This window comes from Xiphophorus couchianus, chromosome 8 (genome assembly GCF_001444195.1).
Source record: "Xiphophorus couchianus chromosome 8, X_couchianus-1.0, whole genome shotgun sequence".
Taxonomy (NCBI): domain Eukaryota; kingdom Metazoa; phylum Chordata; class Actinopteri; order Cyprinodontiformes; family Poeciliidae; genus Xiphophorus; species Xiphophorus couchianus.
The window spans coordinates 5,295,725-5,321,495 of NC_040235.1; the positions used below are offsets into that span (position 1 = coordinate 5,295,725).

The window sequence follows — 25,771 nt, forward strand, 5'->3', positions numbered from 1 at the left end:
CTAAAACCACTCTGTGTGGGGAAGATGAGAGCCAGAGCAAAGGTCAGAGGTGAGGTCACCATCTCTAACTGTCCACAGCCCTTTTCACACAGCGTTCACTATATCAGGCCAGAACAGACGTGGTGATGAAGCTGCTGCTGCTCCTCTTTGCTGAATAAGTTTTAATCATCATGTTTCTGTCAGGTTACATCAGAGACTCAAACCAGAACCAGAACCAGAACCAGAACCCAGCTGTGTGTCCTTTAAGAGTGACATGTCAAAGGATGATTTCATTGACTTTAAATCTTCTGGATCTCCACCATCAGAGAGGTGAGCTGTTTCTAACTGCTGTAACTGTTCAATTTATATCTGTTATTGTGGCCATGTGATGATACCAAGTTCCGTTAAATCTGTTGTTATGGGAACATTAGAATGAATTTCAGGTTATTTTTTGTTCATATGCATTACATCAATGATATTAATGTCTCCATAGTAGCATGATACCATGGAGACATTAAAGTCCAAATGGATTAAAATTAATTAAATAACTTGAGTATTAATCAGGTCCATTTAGATCAACAATCTTTACCCAGAGGTTCTACACGTCCATCTAGTTTACAGAAGTCTTAAAATTAGATTTGATGTTTCACTGAGATCAATTTAACCATCAATCAGGTAGTGATGCTGCTCCCTACTGGCCAGTTATTGACACCATACATAAGCAATTACTGCTGATGAATCCTGGAAAAAATTAACCAGAATAAACTCATTTTTAAACCAGGACACAATTCCATAAACTACTATGTTGACATGACTTTTGAATAACAAACATTTAATTGCATTTTATTGTGTTTAGCATCAACTTATTTTTTTCAAAACAAATGTATTCATTTATTTTGTACAATATTAATATTAACACAAAAATAATTCTATGAATTAATTTCATGATTATAGTTACATCTCTGTGTTTCAAACATCATTCAATATGATGCATTATCTACCATTTATACAGTTAAACTGTTAAACTAAATAAATTATCATGCCGATCTGATTCAGCAGTGGACTTCAGTGTCTCTAACTGGTTCTGAATGAAGCTCCATCAGATCCTCCTTATATGGTCAGAGTGGAAATGATTCCTGGTTCTGCTCCATGTCAGAGCTCAACACTAAGATCACCAAACTATTCTCTCATATATTTCAAACTAACATGTTTATCTCAGAATTAGATCTTTCTGTTCTTTAAACAAGGTTGGACATTATTCAGGAGGATCAATGATCAGGAACATGTTAGGGGATTGGACCGGTTCTGATGAGAATCATTTAAAACATCAAGTTGATGATCTGTTTGGTTCTGTTGTGTCTCACAACTCTGTATTTTACAAACGGTCACAATAAAATTAATCTTTAAAACAGAACTCCACAGAAAGTTTTTAATGAGTTGTTTTACCAGGTTCCATCAGACTTTCACACAAGAAGAAGAACCAGAATCCAGCTGTGTTTTCCTTTAAAAGCAATGATTCAATGGATCGTAATGTAACGGTGGCAAACAATCAACAATATATTGTGATTGAGTCCCCAACATTTTAATTTAATAATTGTTACAAAGTAACTCAGTTAGTGGTGTCGCTACACAGCTGTTAGAAAAAGAGCACACAAAACATCCGTTCCACCACCGTCGTCACCTAGCAACGGCGAAGTGATATTGACCCCCCTTCGCAACCATGTCAAACTGCGACACAACTAGTAAATAACACACACAAAAAACACAAAAACAGTATTAATTTACCTCAACTATTTCATCAAAATGGCCTGTGTGCCACAATAAGATTGACTTTAAATCTCCTGAATCGCCATCATCAGAGGTGAGCTGTTACTAATTGTTGTAACTGTAGAAATAGAACCGGTAAGAACCCAGATGTTCCCAGTTATATTTACAGAGGTTTGATCCATTATCTGGAAAAATCAGCTGCTCTGTTCTAATGAAAACACCATCTTATCTTCATCTCTGGGGTGTTGATGATGATGTGCTTCTGCTTCCTGGCTCCATGTCAATCTGTGGAAGACATTTCCATGACCTCCTCCATGTCCACATCACCTCAGATCTATTCATAGAAACCTGATTGATGTCCCACACTGTCCTGTAGACCTGTGTGGACAGAGCTGTCACTTCCACTGTCCCCAAGCTCTCAGACATTCTCTCCACCAGCATCAGATCTGCTGACAGTGTGGACTGTTAGAAAACCAACTTCAGCACCAACTTTGTAAAATGTCTACTGGGTGATTCTGGTGTTACTGGTCTAAACTTTTGTAGTTAATCTTCCTCCTAAGTTCTTTATATTATTTTTATGTGATGTGAAGGAATTTTAATGTCAAACTCTTGGTGTTTCCATCTGTGAATACTGATGGATGAATATTTCCTGACTTCCTAATTGTTTCTGGTTCCTCCACAGAGTGGACCAGCAGAGCTCAGAGGTTCCCAGTGGTCCGTCTGCCCAGCAGCAACAAACACAGCTGGACTCCATATTTATGGTCTGTACATGTACAAGAACTACTTTTCCATGAGTTCTGTTCACAGTCATCTTCATGCTGCACTTTGTAGACCAGAGGACTGTCAGTCTGTCCAACATCCATCTGGTGTTTGGCTCTTGATGTTTCCTTCATCTAATATTCTGTTGCAGCTGTTGGAGGACAACATTGTTGCTTTTGTGAAGAAAGAACTGAAGAAGATCCAGAAAGTTCTGAGTCCAGATTACCCAGAATGTTCAGCTAGTCAGAGAGATGATGAGTTGTTGGAAGGTGAGGATGAAGAGCAGAGGAGGATCAGCAGAGAGGCAGTGATGAAGATCACACTGAACGTCCTGAGGAGGATGAAGCAGGAGGTGCTGGCTGACCGTTTGCAGAGCAGTAAGAGCATTTCTTCAGAGATTTGAAATTATACATAAATCACACATTTGCTAATGTGATGTAATCAAATTCAAAAGATAATTTTCTTTCATGTCTGATTTTTGTTATTGTGTTAATTTAGGACATTTTGGTGCAGCTTGTCAACATCAACTTAAATCTGGTCTGAAGAAGAAGTTCCAGTCTGTGTTTGAGGGGATTCCTAAAGCAGGAAGTCCAACCCTTCTGAACCAGATCTACACAGAGCTCTACATCACAGAGGGAGGGACTGGAGAGGTCAATGATGAACATGAGGTCAGACAGATTGAAGCAGCATCCAGGAAATCACACAGACCAGAAACAACGATCAGACAAGAAGACATCTTTAAAGTCCCACCTGGAAGAGATCAACCAACCAGAACAATGATGACAAAGGGAGTGGCTGGCATTGGGAAAACAGTCCTAACACAGTTGTTCACTCTGGACTGGGCTGAAGACAAAGCCCACCAGAACATCCAGTTTATATTTCCATTCACCTTCAGAGAGCTGAATATGCTGAAGGAGAAAAAGTTCAGTTTGGTGGAACTTGTTCATCATTTCTTTAGTGAAACCAAAGAAATCCGCAGCTTTGAACACTTCCAGGTTCTGTTCATCATTGATGGTCTGGATGAGAGTCGACTTCCTCTGGACTTCCACAACAAGGAGATCCTGACTGATGCTACAGAGTCCACCTCAGTGGACGTTCTGCTGACAAACCTCATCAGGGGGAAACTGCTTCCCTCTGCTCTCCTCTGGATAACCACACGACCTGCAGCAGCCAGTCAGATCCCTCCTCAGTGTGTTGGCATGGTGACAGAGGTCAGAGGGTTCAATGACCCACAGAAGGAGGAGTACTTCAGGAAGAGATTCAGAGATGAGGAGCAGGCCAGCAGGATCATCTCCCACATGAAGACATCACGAAGCCTCCACATCATGTGCCACATCCCAGTTTTCTGCTGGATCACTGCTACAGTTTTGGAGGATGAGTTGGAGACCAGAGAGGGAGGAGAGCTGCCCAGAACCCTGACTGAGATGTACATCCACTTCCTGGTGGTTCACACCAAAGTGAAGAAGGTCAAGTATGAAGGAGGAGCTGAAACAGATCCACACTGGAGTCCAGAGAGCAGGAAGATGATTGAGTCTCTGGGAAAACTGGCTTTTGATCAGCTGCAGAAAGGAAACCTGATCTTCTATGAATCAGACCTGACAGGGTGTGACATCGATATCAGAGCAGCCTCAGTGTACTCAGGAGTGTTCACACAGATCTTTAAAGAGGAGAGAGGGCTGTACCAGGACAAGGTGTTCTGCTTTGTCCATCTGAGTGTTCAGGAGTTTCTGGCTGCTCTTCATGTTCATCTGACCTTCATCAACTCTGGAGTCAACCTGATGAAAGAAACGCAAACATCTGAGAACCTTTTATTATTAAGAGACTCTAAACATAAATCTCTCCATAAGAGAGCTGTTGACCAGGCCTTACAGAGTCCAAATGGACACCTGGACTTGTTCCTCCGCTTCCTCCTGGGACTTTCACTGCAGACCAATCAGAGACTCCTACAAGGTCTGGTGAAACAGACAGGAAGTAGCTCACAGACCACTCAGGAAACAGTTCAGTACATTAAGAAGAAGATCAGTGAGAATGGGTCTGCAGAGAAAAGCATCAATCTGTTCCACTGTCTGAATGAACTGAATGATCATTCTCTAGTGGAGGAGATCCAACAGTCTCTGAGTTCAGGAAGTCTCTCCACAGATAAACTGTCTCCTGCTCAGTGGTCAGCTCTGGGTTTCATTTTAGTGTCATCAGGAGAAGATCTGGATGTGTTTGACCTGAAGAAATACTCTGCTTCAGAAAAGGCTCTTCTGAGGCTGCTGCCAGTGGTTAAAGCCTCCAACAAAGCTCTGTAAGGACACTGATTGTTACTGGTTTTTTGATAGATAGAAATACGCTAATCATGAGATAAATATATATTAAAGTTTCAGTTTATATATTGGTGCTTTGTCTCTTCAAAGTGTCCCACTCTGGGTGGACGCGCAAAAGAGAAACAGACTTACTTCAGCAGCTGGAAAGAATGTTGAATATAAAAGCAGCAAAATTCATCTTTATGTTAAAATTGAAATTGAATTAATTTTGTTTATTGTAATTTTATAATTATCTTTCCAAACTCCTTGTTGTCTGTAGTTCTGTTCTTTAAGGTTGGAGACCCAACTATAAAATGAATCAGTTCACAAAAAACGCATAAGCATGTGTAAAATAAGATAGTTCCTTCTTTGTCTAAGAAATAGATTGATGTTTGTAAAAAAAAATTAAAATTTTGTAGAATTGTTTCTACATTACAGATGTTTCTCTCTGTCTCCTCAGACTGAGTGACTGTAACCTCTCAGAGAGAAGCTGTGAAGCTCTGTCCTCAGTTCTCAGCTCCCAGTCCTCCAGTCTCAGAGAACTGGACCTGAGTAACAACAACCTGCAGGATTCAGGAGTGAAGCGTCTCTCTGCTGGACTGAAGCGTCGAAACTGCAACCTAGAAACTCTCAGGTAACTCTGGGCACTTGACAAATTGCTGCATCTTTAGTACAAAAAGAAGCATAATTACAGATCCCAGCAGTTGCTTGGCTTTATTATTTATTCCACATGTTGCAAATCCATCCATCCATCTACTCTGCCAGCCATTTCAGACTTTGGGTTATACCTCAATTATCTCATGTTCTCATCATGTGATGAATTGTGTGTCTGCAGCTTATCAGGCTGTTTGGTCTCAGAGAAAGGCTGTGCTTCTCTGGCCTCAGCTCTGACCTCCAACCCCTCCCATCTGAAAGAGTTGGACCTGAGCTACAATCATCCAGGAGACTCAGGAGTGAAGCTGCTGTTGGCTGGACTGAAGGATCCACACTGGAGACTGGAAGCTCTCAGGTATGGAGGAACCTGCTGCAGGAGCAGAGAAGGTCTGATAGAGGAGGAAGAGGGAGAAATGTCTTTAGTCAGTCTGCTGGGAAACATTTAGTTTGAAGCTGAATATGTAATTTGATAATTACATATATAGTTTACAACCTTAGCATTTGTAAATTTAGGGATAAAATTTTTAACCTCATTTTGTGTCTTATGACAGGCTAAATAACTAAAGTGATTTCTGTTAGCTTTGTGTAATTTTGCAAACAGCCGCCCATTTAAACTGTAGGAATCTTTCACATGGTGCTGTAAGAACCTGGGAAACCAACCCATCTACTGGAACCACAATGACATGGTAGTCAGAGCAGCAGGGGGCCAAATATAGCTCCATGTGGAACCAAGAGGTTGGAGAGAGAAATCAGTTTGAAACTGTTTCCTATCAGAGTTCAGTTTGTCTCTCTGTCTTCACAAACCAGGAGCATCATGGGCTGGGCGGGGCTTCCACTGATGGATCTACTGAGAAAATACAAGATGCTGATTGGCTGATAGACAGGAAGTTAGACTGTTCAGATAAATTATATTAACAGATATTATTGGCATTGAAGAGATATGGCTGAGATTAATTATAGATTCTAGAATAAGTGGAAATATTTCAGTAACAGGAAGAGGATGAGCAACATGTTAAAATAATCATCTATATTCAGAGAAACAAGTAGAGGAATTTATCTAGAATATATATAATATAAAGTCAGAACCTTCTTGAAATTCACTGTTATACAGACCACAAGAGATATTTTAAACTAAACAGTCATTAATATCTAAAATAACCCTTTGAAGAATTTGAATTAATATGAGTTATAAGAAGATTTTATTTCCTTTTGGGGTCAATAAGCTGTATTTATTTGAATTGAAGTAAACCAATAGAAAGAATAATAAATAATTAGAAATTAAAGAAGAGATAACTATTATGAATATTAGATTAGAATCAGTATGAGCCCCACAGCGGCCTGAATCAGACGGCCAACTGCTGCCTTATTTGTTCGTTCTCTCACTCTTTTATTTTACCAAGACTGCCAGAACCACTTTGTGTCCAGACTTGGGTTTAATTTAACCTCTTTGTTAAAAACATAATGTAGTCTGGACTTTGTATTTTGTGAGTTCTGTGTGATGACATGAGGATCATAACATATTGGTGGCCCATCCTATTCCTACAAAATGTTTAAACTCATATTTGGAGGGCCGTTCAATGTTGTGATGTTTATGAATGCAGTTTTAATTGTGGTAACTTCTGAAAGTGTGTTTTCTATGTGTTTAGTAACTTTTAGTGTCAGGTTGGTGGGGTGTTTTCAGAACTCTTTCATTTAAATACTGGGTTAATATTTAATGTTTGGCTAGTGCTTGTTTTTGGATTGTTTAAGGAGCAAATTTGTTTTTATTTTTTCCCACATTAGTTTCGTTGTAATTGTTTCTCAAACAGAAAAGAAGTTTTTTATACAATCATTTTATTGAGCAATTTGGTTCTTGTTCAAAAATAGTTTTTGTCAGTTGCTGCTCAGTTTCCATCTCTGTATCCAACAGTTAAAAAATGGAAAGATGAAATTCCAGCTTTGCTCTGCTTTGATTCAAGCTGGTGTTTCCCTCAAACCAGCTCTGATGCTGATCCTCAAACTGAGCCTGATGCTGTTCTTCAGCCCAGCCTTGATTCTCAGGCTTCATTGGACTCTTTCTGTTAAAACTGACATGGGATTAATTTAGTTCATAGAGGAATTTAATATTTCTCTTGCCAGCCTCCTTGTTGCCTTTAGTTCAGTCCTTCATGGCTGGAGGCCCATCTATAGACTGAACCAGTTCACAATGAAAGGCAACATAATTATTTATAAAACCTTAAATCAGTAAAAGACGACCATTGTTGACTGGAAAAAAGACACATTTTGAAGAATTGTTTAATTACCAATTTTTCTCCCTGTCTCCTCAGACTGAGTGGCTGTAACCTCTCAGAGAGAAGCTGTAAAGCTCTGTCCTCAGTTCTCAGCTCCCAGTCCTCCAGACTCAGAGAACTGGACCTGAGTAACAACAACCTGCAGGATTCAGGAGTGAAGCTTCTCTCTGCTGGACTGAAGAGTCCAAACTGCAACCTGGAAACTCTCAGGTAACTCTGGACACTTGACAAATTGCTGCATCTTAGGTGCAAAAAGAAGCATAGTTACAGATCCCAGCAGTTGCTTTGCTTTCTTATTTATTCCACATGTTGCAAATCCATCCATCCATCCATCCATCCATCCATCCATCTACTCTGCCAGCCATTTCAGACCTTGGGCTCTACCTCAATTATCTCATGTTCTCATCATGTGATGAATTGTGTGTCTGCAGCTTATCAGGCTGTTTGGTCTCAGAGGAAGGCTGTGCTTCTCTGGCCTCAGCTCTGACCTCCAACCCCTCCCATCTGAAAGAGTTGGACCTGAGCTACAATCATCCAGGAGACTCAGGAGTGAAGCTGCTGTCGGCTGGACTGAAGGATCCACACTGGAGACTGGAAGCTCTCAGGTATGGAGGAACCTGCTGCAGGAGCAGAGAAGGTCTGATAGAGGAGGAAGAGGGAGAAATGTCTTTAGTCAGTCTGCTGGGAAACATTTAGTTTGAAGCTGAATATTTAATTTGATAATTAAATATTTAGATGCCTCATCTGGAGGCAGAGATCATTACCCAGAAGTTCAGTCTGATTTCCATGATAATCTACTGATGGCAGAAAGGACTTTAAAACAATATTTGATATAGCTGCAAACCAATCAGCCCCATGAAGCAAAAATGAGAAGAAAAGTAACTTCATGTTGATAGAATGGATGTTTAAAGTTCTGAGAGAGAAAAATAAAGAACTTTAGATTTTTATCAAACCTCACAACTTTCATGATTTAATAAAATATAAAATTCAAAAAAGTTCATAAGGCAAAGAAAGAAAGTGAGATGTTTTTCAATTTCATCCATTTAGTAGTTTCGTCTCCACCAGTAGGCGACATCTGGAAAATGATCAAAAGAATGAAAAGAATCAGGAGAGAAAACCTGGGAAATATCCATCCGACCAATCAGATTCCAGATTCCAGCTCTGACGTCACATTTAGGATAAATAATGGAATCATAATAAGAGAAAGAAAAACATTTTATTGATAAAGTAGAGGGATGATATCAGCCCATCAGATGGTTTAGAAGAGGGAGAGGAAGCATCATGGGACTGCAGAGGTCCTTCACCTGATCCTGGTTGTTGGGACAAGAACTTTGTTACTGAACTTAAGGACATTTTTCATGTTTCTGTACGTAAGTAGATTTAATGGTGGGAACTTTTACTCCACTACATTTTACAGTATCTGTACTTTCTACTTCACTACATTTCTATAAAGCGTTGCGTTACAAGTTACATCCAAGTCGCTTTGCTCTTTTTGATTTGTTCTTTAGTTTGAAAGTAATCAATGATTCTGGTGCTGCCTTTGCCTCCCTGATATCATGAACTGCTAGCTTTCAAAAATTCACCATCAAATCTGAAAAACATATCGAGGAAAGTTAAGCTGCTAAACGCTGTCTGAGTTTTGGATGTTAAACTGATTTAGGTTAGAGAAGTTTTATGTAATCTTACCAGCTTCTAGTTTAAATCGACTGCAATAAATAAAACAATTAAATAGTTGTAAGCAGCTGAACTGGCAGTAACATTGATTACTGCGGTCGGGGCGCATGGAGCGCAGCGTCTCCTGCCATGAATGTCCCAGTAACGTTAAACTCCTCCACATCCTGGTTACTGAATTAATGTGAATAATCTCCATCTCATATTTACATTTACAGTCATATTCAATAAATTAGAATATTGGTTCCCATGAGGCTCATTTGTCAGATTTTAAAAGAAGTTAAGCAGATATTAAACATATTTTTCATTAGACCCACATTTCTGCATTAAGGTTTTTTATTGTTCTGCAATCTAATCAGAAATGTCATGTTTTCATTAACTGTAAGCAACAAATCATGATAATTTATAAATAAAAGCTTTAAAACAGTTTGTGGGGAATTAATCTGTATGATGTGTTTAACTTGTGAGCCGAGTTACTGAAATACATTTTATAAATATTCTAATTTATTGAAAATGATTGTAGTTAAGGACTGTTAGAGAGACGCAGGTCATCCTGATATTCTGATGCATAGAATCACAAATCTAAATCTAAACTGTCACAGAGAGTAAACACAATAAAACATGATTTATCTGCAGCATTGATCATTAAATGGCTCATTATTGATGTATTACAATTAAATATGATCGGTACACTTAATGATATTGTATTAGCCATTAGGTAATACATTCAGCAAATACTTTTACTTTTAATAATTTAAGTATTTTTAAACATTTATTCAAGTAAAAATGTTAATGTGGTTCTTTTACTAGAGAACATTTTTGTCTGTTTATTTGTACTTTAACTTCAGTACATTGTTTGAGTTCTTTCTCCACCTCTGGTGAGCAGCCAGTAGGTGGCGCTAGAGTCAGGAGGAGGCAGCCTGGAGAAAAGGCTGTTCCTCCATGATCTGTTTCCAAGCAGTCAGAGTGTAGAAGTTGAGAGCTGGAGAAGTTTCCTCCTGTTGCTGCAGCAGCAGAGATGTTCTGCTTCATGGACTAAATCAGGTTGGAAAGAGGAGAGATCTTTACTGAGCTGCTGGATAAAAGCTTCTGAAACATTTCAACTCTTTCTGGAAACTAATGAGACATAAAAACAATGGATGTTTTTACCATCCAGACCTTTAGAACCAGTTCAGGTCAATAATTCAGTTGTATCTGTGGAAGATGAACAGATTTGATGTGAAATGATGAAATTCTTCATTTCTATCTGATGTTCCAGCAGATCTGTAGAAAATGGAGCTGCTGCTCTCAGATATTTCAGTCGTCATGTTTTCTATCAATGAATCCACTGATTAAAGCAGGAATCTCATCTCCATGTTCTCCTCCAGAGGTTCCCAAGGTTTGTTCCTGGAAGCTGCTGCTGGTTCCTCCAATCCAGGCTTCACCCTCTTTAGAGGAAATCTGTCCATATATGGCGCTAAGAGTCACCTTGATGCTGCAAAGCTTTGTTCAGGGATGAGATGTCAGGATGTTAGTGTCAGTCTGTTCCAGGCTTTAGTTGTTCTCCTCATGAGGAGCTGAAGTCTCTGACAGGAACGTAGAGCTGAACAGGAGAAGAACTTGAAGTTTCTTCTTGGCCTCTGATTGCAACAGCAGGACAATCCAACATTTTAGTCTGACTTCATCTGGAAATATTTCTTTGACCCTGAATCAGTTTGAAGGCAGGCCAGCTCCTCATCAGAGCTGAGATCTTCTCTGTCCTCCATGCTGGAAATGTACAAGTCCAGCAGCTCCTGATCAGTGACATCAGAGCGTGACATCATCAGTAGAATGATGATGTCATTTCCCTCTCAGAGCAGCTTGGAAATCTGAGAGGAAAGATGCAAACAAAGACTCTCTGGACTGTTGGATCTGCTGGTTCTGGTTCCAGATGCTCCTTGGACACTTTCACAAGCCATTACTGCAGCTGCTGGATTCAGGATGCTGCTTCTTCTTCTTGGTCTCATTGTAAATGTGTGCAGCGCCACCTGGTGGTGTTGGTTGGTAGAGGAAGTGCTGAAAGGTTGGAGGTGTTTGTCAGAGGTGTGTGATGATGGAAGCCTCTCCCTGGTTTGTGAGTCTGAGCTCAGAGATCAAATCTTTGATTCTTGTTGAACTCTTTGTTGAATGTGATGCAGCTTCTCCTTTTTAATGTTTGTATTTCTGGATATTACAGTGAGGCCACAGCAGGTTTTCAGCAGCAGGGCTGTTTAGTGTTTCATTCCTTCATCTGTGTGTGGGAGTGTGGATGGAACAGGTATCCAGGTGTTGTGTCAGAGTTTAGATTGATTGTATTTTAATGCTGATTATTAAATCAGGTTGAGCTTCCAGAAATGTTTCCTTAGTTTCCTGATGTCCTTTTAGGTTTCAGTGAGTTTCTTCAGGTTGTTACTGAGGGATTTCCTTTCTCCTCTCTGTTGGAGCTTTTCCTGTGTTTGGAGAAATGAGTTGTGCTGCAGCAGCACCAACTGTCCTTCCTACATCCACTGCAGTTTGCAATCCAAATGTTGGACTGTTCCTGTCTCAGTGGAGGACAATGTGTGTCTGAGAGACATGTAATGTCCATGTTTGCTGCTGAAAGAGACTGATGGTCTGACCCCCCTCCTCCTTTCAGGGTGGAGCCTGCTGGAGTCCCATTCTTGACACCAGGTCTGAGGAAGTGTAAGTGTGTTTTTCTTCTGATTCATGACAACAAAGCAGCTCACATTCAACCATCTTCAAACTGTCACATCACTCATTCAGGAGTCATCATCAAAGTGTCAATAAATGATCAATAACTGCAGCTGGATTGTGTTTGTTCTCTCCATCAGATTCCTGTCAACTCACCATCGACACAAACACAGTGAACAGAGAACTCAAACTGTCTGAAGACAACAGGAAGGTGACATTTGTGGAGGAGCTTCAGTCATATCCTGATCATCCAGACAGATTTGATGACTGGAATCAGCTGCTGTGTAGAACTGGTCTGACTGGTCGCTGTTACTGGGAGGTTGAGTGGAGAGGAGGAGTTGAGATATCAGTGAGTTACAGAAGAATCATTAGGACAGGAATCAGTAGAGACTGTTGGTTTGGATTGAATGATCATTCCTGGAGTCTGAGCTGCTCTGATAGTTATGGTTACTCTGTCTGTCACAATAACTTAGAAACTCATCTCTCCTCCTCCTCTGACTCTAACAGAGTAGCAGTGTATGTGGACTGTCCTGCTGGCATTCTGTCCTTCTACAGAGTTTCCTCTGACTCACTGATCCTCCTCCACACCTTCAACACCACATTCACTGAACCTCTGATTCCTGGATTTGGGTTCTGTTCTTCTGGTTCCTCAGTGTTTCTCTGCTGAGTTAATAGTTAATATTTTCTGTTTCATTCAGAACTTCTACCTGAAACTCAGAACCTGCAGAACATTTTTCTCTTTGGATAAAAAATCCCAGGAACTGGAAGATCAGAGCAGAATGAAAACTGGAGATCAGTGTTGGACAGAAAAGGTCTGACCGCTGCATCTCTGCTATATTTTACATTTAAATCTGATAACAAAAAGTAAACCTGTTTTTAGTGAATAAACCAACATGGATATGACCCGCCACAGCGCCAACGTGGGCCACACCTGATTCAACCCAAACCAGAAAATAAAGGATTTAATTGGAAAAAGCAAAACCCAGTAAAATCAGCAGCTGGTTGTGATTAAAATGCAGTTTGTTGCAGAGGTTCAAACTTCCTGATGGTGACCTCTCCTCCATCCCTCACCTTGTCTGGCCGGTTTTAATCCTCACTGCAGTGTTAGACTGGAGCTCATCTCTCAGATTAACCAGATTAACACTGAGCTGCAACAGGAACCAAACGTCTCTCCTCCAACTTATTTCACTGATTAATAACAAGGTTGGATAAAAACATTGAGCTGAGCTTCTCATTCCTTAAAGAGTCATGAAGAAAGACTCACCCTGGAACTGCAGAAAAGAAGTTAGAAAGTTTAAAAATAGATCGAAAAAACTTTGTAAATATATTCTAACAAGTGATTTAATTATCTATTTTTGTATCTTTTAATGTATAAAACTGTATAAAAAAGGTTTAAATGGTTAAAAATCTTCAGAATGAGCCAATTTTTAACCTGATTAATCATCACAATAATTCTTTGTTGGACCATCGCTACGCGGTACTGAGGAGGAAACTTTAAAAAAGTTTTAATGTAACTTTCTCTATGTCCTAACATGAGATAATCTGAGAGAACAAATGGAGTTCCTCTGCCTCCTCCCTGTGTTCTGCTGAATTACTCTACTGGGTCAGAAACAAGCCATCAGAACCAGAACAATTAGCCGTGAGCCTGCAAGTATTGGACATGTTTTTGTCTAAATGAGGTGATTTTATGGCTCCATTTTGCCAGATCACATAGTAGCATTTCTACCTAAAGCCAAACATTAACAGCCAATCCATGTGATCGGTATCTGTGATCGGCAGTGATCGGACCTCATGGTGATCAGAACCGGCAGGAAAAACCCTGATGGGAGCGTCTCTACCCAGGAGTAATATGATGGTTTAGAAGTTCATTGAAATCTTTTCCGTTTTGAAAGAAGCTCACATTTGGGGAACTTGTGAATGATTACATTATTTATCATACTTGGTTCTGCTTAAAATAATTCAATTCAACTGAATTATTCTATTGTCATTATTGTTCTTACATTTGGGAGATTGAACATTTCTGTTTTTATTAAGTTTTTAAAATAAAACTTTAAAAAGTTCAAAAAATAAAATCAATCTACTGAACATTCTGATTTTATGAGGATCTGTTTGAAATGTTTGTTACAAACTTGATTACTGCATTAATTTTGATTTGAATTAAATTGGTGTGTTTAATTTGTGTTTTTAGTAATGAACTGTTACTGGATGTAATACTATTTTTATTTTTTAATGGATTTTGACCCGTTTACTGGCCGACATTTATTCTATAAATCATTTGGTGACCAATTATAAAGTAAATGTATTGAACTAAAAATGGAATATCTAATTTCTGGAGCAGAAATATTAATCACTAATACAGTTTCCTCAAGTGACTGGAGTTTATTTATTTTTAACACAGTTTGATGAAATGGTGAAGAAAAATATAAGACAATTATAAATAAAACTGGCTCAATTTTTAAGGAAAAACTGTCATAATTGTCAGAAAAAGTCAAACAAAATTAAAAACTTTGTTTTTAAACACCTTAAATAAAATTCAACTTATAAAAAATGTAATACATCATCGTTCACCTTCTCAGATCTATCAGATCCTCATTGAACCTGATGTTTGTAGTTTTAGTCAGAAGCTCTCCCAGATGTTCCAGATGAGAAGATCTGAGCATCTGGTTTGGGAACCATGAATCCAGATCCCATCACACATATAGCAGATGAACTTCTAACTTTTTCTCCTCAGTGAGAAAAACCACTGACTGTGGCCTCAATAACTTATAATAAATTAAATCAAACGACTTCACTAAAAATACCAGAACTTCAGCTGCTGGGATCTGAACATACAGCCTCACAAATTCCTCCTTGTTGCATCTGCAGAGAAATCTACACAAGTTCATCAGTCATTTGGATCTGTCTGCAGGGGCGTCACCAGGAATCTTGGGCCCCATGACAAAAAATTAGATTGGGCCCCCCATGCAGCTGCTGTTACCATTTTTTGAGTCTATTTGACCCATAAAAAGCGTCACAATATTAAAGGCTTGTAACTGCCTTGCTTTCTTTGGTCCAAAACTGATACTAGCACAATATTTACTGCTCATGAATTTTACATGCAACAATCTGCAAGTAGGTTGCTTAAATTTTTTCTATTAATTTTAGATTATTGAAATGTCTCTCCCCATGAACAACAGTCACAGACAACATGCAAAATATACATTCCATCCATCCATCCATTTTCTGTTCACCCTTGTCCCTAATGGGGTCGGGAGGGTTGCCGGTGCCTCTCCAGCTACGTTCCGGGCGAGAGGCGGGGTCACCCTGGACAGGTCGCCAGTCTGTCGCAGGGCAACACAGAGACATACAGGACAAACAACCATTCACACACACACACACACACACCTAGGGAGAATTTAGAGAGACCAATTAACCTGACAGTCATGTTTTTGGACTGTGGGAGGAAGCCGGAGTACCCGGAGAGAACCCACACATGCACAGGGACAACATGCAAACTCCATGCAGAAAGACCCCGGCTGGGAATCGAACCCAGGACCTTCTTGCTGCAAGGCAACAGTGCTACCAACTGCACCACTGTGCAGCCCGTATACATTCCAGACTTCTCAAAAAAATGCTGTGTAGTTGCATTTTATTCAAGGTGCAATATATAACTTTAATCAAAAATATGTTTTCTCCATATTTGTTAAAGCTGTCACCATGTTGTGACAGTTTGCTATGAAACAGATAAAATGTGATTGGGAAAAGACAGGGGAAATAGATTTTTCACAGATTATCTTTCATACCATACTGTCACAACATAATGACAGTTTTAACAAATATGTAAAAAAGTATATATTTTTTTTATTAAACTCTCATAGTGCACCTTTAAATTCACTTAAGATAAGATAAGATAAATCTTTATTGTCATTGTCACAAGGACAACAAAATTTAAAAGGTGCCATCAGTCAGTGCATATGCTTAAAAACAAAAAATAACTGTCTCACAATTCACACACAATGTAAGAAATAACAAATAACTGGTAAGAAACCCCCCCAAAAAACTAATCGGGTAGAAACTGTCTCTGAGACGGTTGGTTCTGGTTCTGGTTGCTCTGTATCTTCTGCCTGAAGGCAGCAGTGTGAACAGAGAATGTCCGGGGTGAGAAGTGTCCTTTGTGATGTGTTGTGCTTTTCTTAGACAGCGGTCGCTGTGCAGGTCCTCCAGTGAGGGGAGAGGGCAGCCAATGATTTTTTGGGCTGTATTCACAACCCTTTGGAGAGCTTTCCTTTGAGCCGTAGTGCTGCTGTTATACCAGACGCAGATACAGTAGGTCAGTATGCTCTCTATGGAGCACTTGTAGAAGGACACCAGCAGCTTCTCCTTGATGCTGTTCCTCCTGAGAACCCTCAGGAAGTTCAGTCTTTGCTGGGCCTTTTTTATCAGCTCCAAGGTGTTCATGTTCCATGTGAGGCCCTGCTCAATGTGGACCCCCAGGAAACTAAATCATAACATTTTAAAGTATGCACTTTCATTTTTTTAATTTTCTTGTTACTAAATTTTACAAATTTTTCCATAATTTAGTGTTAATCTATTTTTGTCACATCATTAATATTTGTAATTCTCCTTCCATTAAACTGTTGCTGCTCCAAACTGACCAGATCAAAATAATGTATCAGCAAATAAAGTAAATGTTAACAAATTAGATTCATTGCATAAATCATTTATGTAAAGTAAGAAAAGTTTAGGACCCAGTTCTGACCTTTGTGGTTTTCCACAGGTAACTTCTAGTCAATCAGAATTCATATTATTTGTACATTTTGATTTCTTGACTAACTTTTACCCAGGAATGTGAAAAGCCTCATGATTCAGAAGTAAGAAAGATAATAATTATATAAAAATATATATTGGAGACAGTATATAGGAGCTTTAGTAATAATCTATATTATAATAATGTGTGATTTCAGCTGCAGTATTGTGGTGATATCAGGAACTACTGATTATTTATTTAGATCTTTCTGATTATTTCCTGTTTGTATTTCTAGTCAGACCAGTTACTGCAGCAGGAATCAGCTGTTCTTTTCTCTGGACTCTTTTCTCCTCATGATTCCATCATGAAACATTTTCATCAGAACTTCTCTCCTTCCTCATGAAGGTTTTATCAACCTGCCTCTAATTTCACTGCAGACTTTCTGCTGCTCTGAAAGAAGAAACTAAAATCATGTGAGTTGTGATGTCATCAGTCCCACCACATCCCTCACATTTACTTTCAGTTTAGATTCATTTTGTTGTTCATATTTTCTTCATCAACTCTTTGGATCATTTGAACAAACTGTAAGTTTTCTTTATTTTCCTTCTTGAACTTTGACCTCAGGAACTTTCTTGTTTGTTTTTGCTCTCTGATGTTTTTAGAAAACATCCACTTCTGATTTCTGGTCAAAGTTTCATCTCTTCCTTTTATTCTTCAGGATTATTAGATTATTGATGAACTGCAATCAAACAACATGAACAGCTGATGTTTCTTTGGTTTTTCTCTGAACAAACTATTTCATGTTTCTATTTGCTGGATTCAAACTTTGAGTGATGTTTCCCAAAAAAAGGATAGAAGATTAAACCATGAATTATCAGGTATCCTGACTTAATTAAACCTTGATTTGGTTTCACAAAACCAACAGCACATATGTTACATGGTAATTAATCCTCTGCCAGTAACCTGCTGCTCTTAGTTCAGCCTGGTGGCCCAAACCCATCAGAATCCAATGTGTTTGTCAGTAATTACACCTTCTTGTCTGCATGTCTTGATCTTTTTTCCCTCCCTGAAATAAAATGATGCAAATTCATTCTGGCATTCAGTCATGTACTATTATTATTTTTAACATTATGATGGTAGAAAACACTATTTTCAAGGTTATAAAGATTTATGTTACTGTTTGTTTCTGAAGACTGCTGTTCTAACCTTGTCTAAGGACACAGTGTGAAGCTGCAAAAAACCTCTGCGTATGAAAAACAACATGTTGTCAATATAAAAACAGGACATGTGGTTTGGGAGAAGGAGAAATGACGGAGAAATGAAGTTGCCCCAGTGAGCAACTCAGCTACCTGGTGCATTGCAACAGCCTGGGTTACTGATCTGTGGGAGAATGAGGGAGGGGAGCCGGCGACGCCAGCATCTCAGTGGGGAGCCAGATTCACATGACAACAATTGTTCTCACTGATAAACCTCAATGGCAAATCAAGACAGCCAAACTCATGATCAGTCCTGCTGAGCCGAGCTTCCAATTTCTGTTCCTGTTCCTTCTGCCATTAGGTTTCAGGAACTTCAACTGAAATGTTTCTCTCAGTAAGAATCACTTCTTGTTTGTGGTTCTGCTCACACAGCAACTGAGTCTGAGTGTTTACAGCAAGGCATTTCCTTGTATGAGACAGGCAGCATCTCAATGGGCAGAACAGCTGCCAATGTTTTCTGAATCTCATGATATACCAGATAACAGCCAAGTCCAAAAAGCAGAAATCCTGTTATCAAAAATTGAGTTATATATATACATCTTAAAAATCCTCAACCAACATTATGGACAGATGCAGGGTCTTCCACTTCCCCTAGGAATTCATCATGTATCCAGATATAAATGTCCTGGTGGGGCAGGAAGGCTCTTCTTTGCTCCTTCTCCTCGTCAAACCCAGATCCATAGTTTACAGTTAGGAAGACATGCAGAGAGATGATCCAAAAGTGATAGTACAATACACAGAGCAGAACGCAGAGCAGATGAGGAAAGTAATAGGAGAATAAAAGCATCTGCTTCACTGAGAAAAAGAGAAAAAAATAAACACTATCAGGTCCGCACATTATAATATTGACTTCCACTACTGATTTATAAATTTAAAGTTGTTTATTTGAGCAAATGGTTGGCATGATTATGATGGTTTTTAGTTAGAAATTGTTTGAAAATTTGAACTTTGAGCAAATGATGCATTCAATCAATCAATCAATCAATCAATCAATCAATCAATCAATCAATCAATCCACTATTGTTTACTATTGTAGCAGCAGATTTTTGTCGTGAGTATGATGTTCTTCAATTCTTCATAATCTTCCATCAAGATATGAGGAATCTTTATGGAATATTTGTTTGGTGTGCGGTTTGGCGAATGTCATTTATCTAGCGTAGCATCAGTGAGTCTGTGACTGAAGTCATGGTTTCTTTAAGACATTTGTTAAAGCATATTCATCTGATTTATTTAGGCCTGGCTCAACATAGTCACACCTCCGTAGTTTGGTTTTGTTTGTGTGAAACGGATAAAACTAGAACGAACTAATGTGTCAAGCTTGGGTTTATGTCTCATCCTGGATCTGAATCAGACTTTTGTAAGAGAGCTCTCCACCATTAAATTCATATACAACAGTTTCCTGCTGCTTCCTTTCAAAATAAAATATTAAAATGTGTTTGATTCAGTCAGAATATTAGTTTTTTTCAGATCACATAAGCCACTTGTAGTCTGTTTCACTGCAGATCTTCTGCTTCCTGGTTCTTCTGCTCTGAAAGAAAAAACTACAAACCAGGTGAGCTGTCCACAAGCGGAACAAGTCAGAGTTGGGCCGGGGGGCGGGGCTAATGACCGGGTCCTTTATACCCAAATCATAAAGCTCATGATAATATAACTTTAAAACAGACATGCCTACAACAGCGGAGATTACAAGTTTCCCCACCACAGACTTTGTCATTCTGAAATTCATCAATCAGACATGAAGCACAACAAACCAAGAGAACAGAAACATCAGGCTACTGGTCACTAATGATGACACAACAAAATTCAAAGCAGATTAGGACCGCAGATAGAAATAGGATCATTTTGACACTTTATCAATTTTAACTCAGAGCCCTGAAACAACATTAACATAGCACAATTACAAATTACAAAAACGCTACAACATTAACAAAATGGAAGAGGTTTGTCCCAGTGTGAGACCTGAGAAATCGCTGATTGGACAATAGGCATTAATACGTAAATACGCTGAGTCCTACTTACGTCGCCGCCATCTTGAAAGTGGCAGTGGAGAAAACGTGTTGCATTGACTAATTTCAACGGTTTTGCAGTACAAAGTGGACCCACCTCCTTTACCTTTCACAGGTAAGAATTAAAGATAATAATAACGTAAATTTACAAGCAGAGTTCCTTGACTTTGTGGCCGGTACTGTGCATTTCCGTGGTGGAACAAACTTCCAAACTATCATGATCTGTGTTTCTCTGTGTTTATTTAGAGTTTTCTGTGTCCTTAAGTCTCTTCGTTGTCCTGTCCTCCCCTTGATTGTTCCCAGGTGTGTCTCGTTCTGTCATTACCCTCCCATGTATTTAACTCCACCTGTGTTCCTTGTTCGTCGTCGGGTCCTCGTCAATGTTAGTCTCTTCGTGGTCAGTGTGTGTTACTCCTGCTCGTTGTTTGGACTAAGTTATTTTCATTAAAATCTCATTATTCATCATACCTGGGTCCGCTGCATCTGCCTCACCACCTCGCACCAAACCGCTTCCTGACAGAAGGACCCGACCATACCGAAATGGTGAGACAGCAGCACGATCTGGAGGTATGGTTCCAGCAGCAGTTGGAGTTGGCTCAGCGGGATCTCTACAGGGACGTAGAGATCCTGCCATCTCCGCTGCTGCTGGAAGAGATGGGACTGGAGTCGGACTACACCCTGGCGATTAGCCAACGGCGGATCCCACCAGTCACCACCCCAGAGCCCCCCGGATTCGGCCCCCGCCGTTACCTACGCCCGGGGAGACAGCGACGTGAGCCGCCGGTGGACCCGGCCCCTTGTCGCTTTCCAGAAGCACCTCCTCCGCTGCTAGCTCGGAGACAGCGATGGGAGCCACCGATGGACCCGGCCCCTCGTCGCTTTCCGGAGCCGCGACCTCCGCGGTCAGCCCGGTGACGGCGACGTGAGCCGCCGGCAGATCCAGTCCCTCGTCGCTTTCCTGAGCCGCCACCTCCGCAGCCGGTCCCGAGGCTTCGCTCCGGCCCGCCCCCGCAGCCGGCCCCGAGGCTCCGTCCCGGCTCGCCCCCGCAGCCGGCCCCGAGGCTCCGTCCCGGCTCGCCCCCGCAGCCGGCCCCGAGGCTCCGCCCCGGCTCTCCACCGCAGCCGGTTCCGTGGCTTCGCCTTGGACTTCCTCCAGAGACTCCCTGTGTTCCTCCAGAGACTCCCTGCGTTCCTACCGAGACTCCCTGTGTTCCTACCCAGACTCCCTGCATTCCTACCGAGACTCCCCGTGTTCCTACCCAGACTCCCTGCATTCCTACCGAGACCCAGACTCCCCGCGTTCCCACTGAGACCCCCTGTGCTCCACCAGAGACCCTGCCTCGGGGGGCTCGTCATCGCCGTCTGTGGGCGGCCCCCGGGACTCCCCATTGCCACCTCCAGCGCTGCGGACGGCTGCTGGACCGCCTCCGGGGGTCCCGCCTCCGTGGTTCCCGTCTCCAGCGCCGCGGACGGCCGCCGGACCACCTCCGTGGTTCCCGTCTTCAGCGCTGCGGACGGCCGCTGGACCGCCTCCGTGGTTCCCGCCTTCAGCGCCGCGGACGACCGCCGGACCACCTCCGTGGTTCCCGCCGCCGCGGACGACCGCCGGACCACCTCCGTGGTTCCCGCCGCCGCGGACGACCGCCGGACCACCTCCGTGGTTCCCGCCGCCGCGGACGACCGCCAGACCACCTCAGTGGTTCCCGCCTCCTTTGCCTCCACCCACCCTGTGGGTAGTTTTTTTGTTGTTGTTTATGGACTCTTGGCCCTTCTTGTTTTTCCGCCCACGATGGTGGGTTGTTTTTTGTTAGTTTGACTCTGGCCCGCCATCCAGCACCCCTCCACCCACCCTTGTTGGGTTTTTTTGGGGTTTTTTTTCTTGGGCGTCTGGTAGCCGCCCTTGAGGGGGGGTACTGTCATGATCTGTGTTTTTCTGTGTTTATTTAGAGTTTTCTGTGTCCTTAAGTCTCTTCGTTGTCCTGTCCTCCCCTTGATTGTTCCCAGGTGTGTCTCGTTCTGTCATTACCCTCCCATGTATTTAACTCCACCTGTGTTCCTTGTTCGTCGTCGGGTCCTCATCAATGTTAGTCTCTTCGTGGTCAGTGTGTGTTACTCCTGCTCGTTGTTTGGACTAAGTTATTTTCATTAAAATCTCATTATTCATCATACCTGGGTCCGCTGCATCTGCCTCACCACCTCGCACCAAACCGCTTCCTGACACAAACAACACAGAAATATTTTCTTTGTAGCTAAATTGGCCCATTTAACTACTCTGATTATTTTCTTAGCTTAGATAACTTTTTTATACTGTGTAGTTTTTCTAAAGAGGGAGAGGCAATGAGAAACCTGTAACAGGCGCAATTGCCGCTTTTTATTGTTGCCATGGTTACCTAGTAAAGACAAGTCGCTGATTGTCTGTGGTCAAACATGGTTACTTTAAGGTACGTCAGTTGTCTGTAAGATGTTTCTTTGTTTGATGTAACAGAAAACTTGAAGTGGACTGAAAGAACATTAACCCAGAGAGCAGCGCAGAAACCGGGGGATTTCATCAGGACACGTCCATAAAGAGCTGGAGATGTTTTTCTTCAGACTTCTGTTCTGCAGCTCATTTCCATAATGTCTGTGTTTAGATGCTAAGTCAATGTCCCTGTATGGTGAAGATATGTTTTTTTTGTGAATGTGAATGAAACAGGGATGTATTTTGTATTTCACTGTTAGATCATTTTTATCATTCACTTTAACCTGTAGCTGGCCAGATGTCTCAGAAGGTCCAGTCACTGAACTCCTCCCAGTTTGACCAGCAGACTGAACCTCTGTGTTGCCAGAATAATATAAATAAATTTGTAATGTACTGTACACTTTTTTTTCACTTTTCTTTATCAATTTTAAGTATTAGGGTATTATGACAGTTTATTTAAAGAAATTAAAAATAACTTTGTCTGTTAGATTTCGTTCACACTGCTGTCTATGGCACATTTGACATATTAGACTGTAATCAATATTTTTTAAAGTAAAAATATGTAGCTAAAGTTTGACAACTATTATCAAAGTTTATCTTTACAATAAAATGCCTAAAAATGTTAATGAAGTTAAGTTTTTTATTCATATCTTGAAATAACAAATGCACATTGAATTATGGAATTGTGTTAATATGTTCATGAATACATCACTGTAAAGGTTAGTGTGTGTGTGTGGGTGTGTGGGTGTGTGTGTGTGTGTGTGTGTTCATCAATAAAACCGATTTATCAGAATCAGCTGTATGAAATGTAATTATTGTGTCCCAAAACATTTAAATAATCACATCAAAAAGTTCAAAATGTTGTCCTTTGTTTTTTGTTTTTTATTAATATACATAATAGTGTGTGAGATATTGTGTCAGTGACATTCTTTAACTTAAAATACTTTGCAGAACGGCACTTTACGAAGTTCGGTCCATTTACTTGTATTAACTTGCTGGCAGATAAGCCACTTACACTATAGTGGACGCTATAGAGTATCGCAGGGGTGCCAAAAGTCGGTACTTGAGGGCCGACATCCTGCACATTTTAGTTCTCCCCCTGGTAGTACCAATGACCTTTTCAGCATGTCAGTGTTCTTCTTAGGCCTTCTAACAAGCCATCATTGGATCCAGGTGTGTTAAATCAGGAAGAGAAACATGCAGGATGCCGGCCCTCGAGGATCGACTTTGGGCACCCATGGAGTATCGCAACAACGGGCCGACCGGAAGTTATCTCTTCATAACTTCCGGTTATCTGAGACATCAGTAGCACTGTCGTCCAATCAACGATTTCTCAGGTCTCCAACTGGGATATACACTTTCCGTTTTTTTAATGTCGTTGTGTTTTTGTATTTGATAAAGTGGTTTACACCTCAGGGTCTCCATCTAGTGGACTGATAGTAGAAGTGCAGCAGCTGATGGCAGCTTTCTCTGCCTCTCTGCTGTCTGACTGCATTCACCTGACACTGATATGAAGCAGAGAAGAAGAGCCAATCAGAGGAGGAGCAGCTGATCTTTTTCCAGCTCTAATGATGTAAAGGATGATCAGAGTTGATGTGCAGATGAATGATGTGTGTTTCCTCTGCAGGTGAAGGTAGAAAGTGTGTGTGAGCTGATGTGAATTCAGCAGCATGGATCAGTGTGAGGACAGAGAGGAGGGAGTCCCTCCCTCTAAAACCACTCTGTGTGGGGAAGATGAGAGCCAGAGCAAAGGTCAGAGGTGAGGTCACCATCTCTAACTGTCCACAGCCCTTTTCACACAGCGTTCACTATATCAGGCCAGAACAGACGTGGTGATGAAGCTGCTGCTGCTCCTCTTTGGTGCTTCATCCAGACTGAACAGATTAAGTTTTAATCATTATGTTTCTGTCAGGATCCATCAAACACTGCAATCAGAACCAGAACCCAGCTGTGTGTCCTTTAAGAGCGACAGGTCAAAGGGTCCTCCTATTGACTTTAAATCTCCTGGATCTCCACCATCAGAGAGGTGAGCTGTTTCTAACTGCTGTAACTGTTCAATATTTATCTGTCATTGTGGCCATGTGACAATAACATTATCATGATATTACACAGAATTTCAGGTTATTTTACCTTCATATGTATTACATCAACGACATTGATGTCTCCAAGATAACATGGTACCATGGAGACAGTGAAGTCCAAATGTATAATTGGTACTGCAAAAATTAGTGAAATAATTTCTTAGTAATAATCAGGTCCATTTAGATCCACAGTCTGTACCCAGAGCTTCCCCAGGTCCATGTAGTTTAGAGTAATCTCAATATTTGATCTGATGTTTCCCTGAGATCCATTTAATCATCATTCAGGTAGTGACACTGCCCCCTACTGGCCAGTTATTGACACCATACATAAGCAATTACTGCTGATGAATAACAGGGGAAAAATAAGCTGAATAAATTCACTTTTCAATCAGGACAAATTTGCATAAACTATTACATTGACATAACCTTTTAGCCACAAACACTTAGCTGCATTTTCTTCTGTTTGGCATCAACTTAATTTTTTCAAACAAATCAGACACATTTATTTCATCTAATATTAATTTAACATACAAACACAAAAGTCAGAAGTGAGTTTAATTTCTAGATTGATATTTGGATTGTTCTCTAAATCTAAATGTAATTTATTTTCCAGACAGAATAATGCTGAAAGAAAAAGGCTTTTATGAATTAATATTATGTTTCCAGTTTCATCTTTGTGGTTCAAACATCATCCAACATAGTGAATTATTAACAATTTCCACAGTTAATCTAAAAAAATATATCTCATGTGGATATCTTTCAGAACCAGACGGTCTCTAACGGACCATCTGGTTCTGATCAGATCCTTCTTGGATGGTCAGAGTATAAATGATTCCTGGTTCTTCTCCATGTCAGAGTTCAACACTAACATCACCAAACTTCTCTCAGTCATTTCAAACCAACATGTTTGTTTCAGAAACAGATTTTTCTGCTCTTTAAACAAGGCTGGACATTATTCAGGAGGATCAATGAACAGAATCATGTAATTTACTATTTTACCTGTCAAATTATAACCATGTTAACATGAGCTATTCAGCCGCATGATTTAGTTAATATTCACTTAGTTGAACCGTGAATCCAGATCTCATCACACATATAGCAGATGGACTTCTAACGTTTTCTCTACAGTGAGAAAAACCACTGACTGTGGCCTCAATAACTTATAATA

The 25,771-nt window shown here is 40.6% G+C and overlaps 1 protein-coding gene across 2 annotated transcripts in view; it reads left to right on the plus strand.

The window, feature by feature from the left end:
- The window catches only part of LOC114149763 (NACHT, LRR and PYD domains-containing protein 12-like), a 109,648-nt gene continuing 83,877 nt past the window's right edge, over window positions 1-25,771 (plus strand). For both annotated transcript variants that reach the window (XM_028025846.1, XM_028025845.1), the window contains exons 1-2: window positions 1-49; window positions 184-309. In XM_028025846.1, the coding sequence (XP_027881647.1) occupies window positions 254-309 (56 nt within the window). In that variant the 5' untranslated portion in view covers window positions 1-49; window positions 184-253. The remainder of the gene's footprint in view (window positions 50-183; window positions 310-25,771) is intronic.